The 3,047-nt window shown below is 47.2% G+C and overlaps 1 protein-coding gene across 1 annotated transcript; it reads left to right on the top strand.

Moving 5' to 3' along the window:
• Positions 1-580: 580 nt before the first annotated feature.
• LOC128302776 (splicing factor 1-like) lies at positions 581-2,368 on the top strand (the record flags this gene model as incomplete). Its single annotated transcript, XM_053039628.1, has 1 exon — positions 581-2,368. A coding segment is annotated over exon 1 (1,788 nt), but the record flags the coding sequence as incomplete, so codon positions are not given.
• Between the last annotated feature and the right edge of the window lie 679 nt (positions 2,369-3,047).

Genomic DNA, 3,047 nt, shown 5'->3' with positions numbered 1-3,047 from the left:
TGCGCCAATTAATACGGTACTTGAAATTGTTGCGAATGAATTAAATTAGTATTACGCAACCTCAAGAAAGTGATCAGCAACCTCATAAAGTGCTCATAAAGGCCAACATCAAGCAACAAAAATACAACAGTGGCGCCGTCTAGTAGTTAGCGTCCAAGACAATGCGGATACAACAGTAGCGACATCTTGTAGTCAACGGTATGAAGCTTACCAGAATCACGCGCCAAGCTCATAAAACGTCAAATCGGTAGGTGATACGTCGTTTCGATTTCGGAAAGTTTGTACATTGTGCATAAGTTGATAGTAAAGCGAATTCCATTGCAATATGCGGAGATCGTCAACCTCACCACAAAGGAACGACATTGCAACCGGAGCAGGGACCATGGCAATAGATGGTGCAGCAGAGGATAGGCACGGACGAAAACTCAGACGTATGTGTGACAACAGGCAGGAGCAACGTGAGCAAGAACATCGTGCATGCTACCGGGATCGGAAGCATCGCAGATGCGGTGAGATTGGTGTTAATAATAGTGGCGCCATGCTGAATGACTGGGACCACCGTTCCGACGGTAACGACAGGATGGTAGCCAACAGCAATGTACATATGATCCGTCAAGAAAACCATGAATGCGAGGGTTTGATGTTTGCACAGAATAGTATTTCGCTGAGGTTGCTAAACCCGACGACCGCGAGTAGTTCTGCCACATTACAGCAGGCTTTAATCGAGCAGCACAACGGAACCAGTTGCTCTTTAGTCGGATCGAAAGATGATAGTGGAGAATTTGGTTCACAATCAATTAGCAATGGCACCAGGGATGAGGGTGGAGAATCTTCCCGACGACGAAAGAAAAAATCAAGATGGAGCGATGGCGATCACCTCCAAACATTCTTTCCAACGTTACTGCCATCGACGCTGACGCCTGAACAGCAAGAAGCGTACTTGTTGCAACTACAAATAGAGGAAATAAGCTATAAGTTGAGAACGAGCGAACTAATGATACAGCAGAATCTGGCACAAAGGTCCCCATCGCCTGAACCGATTTACAGCAGCGATGGTAAGCGAGTGAATACGCGTGAGTACCGCTTGCGCAAGAAACTGGAAGAACAGCGCCATCAGCTGATCCAACGTATGCAATTACTGAATCCAGACTATAACCCTCCTGCGAACTACAAGCCGCCAGTAATTCGCATCGAAGACAAGGTATTGATCCCGCAGGACGAGTATCCGCACATCAACTTCGTCGGATTGCTCATTGGTCCGCGCGGCAACACGCTTAAGACGATGGAAAAGGATACAGGGGCGAAGATAACCATCCGCGGGAAAGGATCCGTAAAGCAGGGTAAGATCAGACGACAGGATGGTCCGCCACTGCTAGGTGGGGACGAACCGCTGCATGCGTTTATCACCGCCAGCAATCACGAAGTCGTGCAGATTGTGGTCAACCGCATAAAGGAAATGATCCGTCAAAGTATTGAAGAACCGGAACAGCTCAACGATGTGCGCCAAAGGCAACTGCGCGAACTGGCCCAGCTTAACGGTACACTGCGCGAAAAAGACGGATCGCGCTGTAACAACTGTGGTTCAAACGAACACAAGAGCTGGCTGTGCCCGAATAAACAGAACAACATCGTCTGCTTGGCGTGCGGTGGTATTGGCCATATTACGCGCGATTGTAGCTGCAAGCAGCCCGGCCACAGTGAACCATCGGAGACCGGTGGCAATTGCGCTAGTATGGTTACGAAATTCGACGAAGAGTACATGAACCTACTGGCGGAGCTTGATGAGGTGCCACCGCCACAAGACGGTTACGGTGTAGGGACTGGTAACGGTAGTGGTATCGATACTGGGGGAATAGATGTGTCACGCGAACGTTATAATAAATCGAAAAACAACAAATCGCGATCGCCTCCACAACTTCTGAAGGAAACACCTTACAATCTACCCTTTCCCATGGATAACAACCCACAAACGTCGACCGGCGACAATGGTTTCGGAACTGATACTGGCAGTATTTCTTCTTATGCCAACAATGGACAGCAGTCGCTTCCGTTGATGTCAATGCCACCTATTCTACTATCGCAAACCACCTCGTTTCCGCCTACACCGGCCATACCGTCGTTGATGCAGTGGACACCGCGGACATCCTTACTACCAACCGAGTATGCAAAGATACAGACCCTGAATCACCAAAGTGCTAGCGGCGCATCGCCTGACATAGACGTAACGGGTAGAAGTTCCGAAAGTTTACTGTGGTCGTGGTGTTCATCCACACTAAACGGATTTGGACTACCACCGCCGCCCTGGACGGCGCCACCACCACCAGCCATATCGCCACCTGTTTTAATTCCACCACCGCCACCACCACCACCTGATTCAACACCACCACCATCGTCTGGAACATTTTAGTACTGCAACCACCACCGTCCTAATACAACCTATTACTAGCTTCCCATGTCGGTTCTAGGTAATTATAGACAACTTTATTAACTCCTAAATAACTTATTTACTATTTACTTACTAAAAGACTAATTAACCAATTCTAATATAATCTATGCCTATTGAAGTTGAATATTTTAATGCAAGAGGTCAATCTCGTAACGTTGCATGAAGTTGCACGCCTGTTTCTATCTGCGATGGGTCCTTCTGCTGAGAGAAAACTTCTTTGTACAGTGTGTGCTTGTGAATCCTGCGTACTGCTGTTCGCACCGATAATTCGGTGAAGAATTTATCGGTTCCATCATCGCCTCAGTGTGCGCTCCACATATATTCGTGGAATAGACGATCAAATGCGTTTTCGTCGAAGTCAATAATGACTAAGGAAAGGGAATTTACGAACTATGTTTCAGAGAGTGACCATATGATCCACGCTGCATACTCCGGCGTAGTCAAAGGGATCAGATGATATGCAGTCGATCCGCGGACCTAACTCCGATTTCATGTTTATGATGTTATGATGTAGATATTAGGTTCCCATGCTTATTGATTAATCTATCGCAGCTTTGATGACCCTTTGTTTTTTTGTTTTCTTACAGGTTCGTGCAGTACA

This window comes from Anopheles moucheti, chromosome 3, assembly GCF_943734755.1.
Source record: "Anopheles moucheti chromosome 3, idAnoMoucSN_F20_07, whole genome shotgun sequence".
Lineage (NCBI taxonomy): Eukaryota > Metazoa > Arthropoda > Insecta > Diptera > Culicidae > Anopheles > Anopheles moucheti.
The sequence above is the reverse complement of the archived record's forward strand: the minus strand, read 5'-3'. Positions and strand labels throughout refer to the sequence as shown.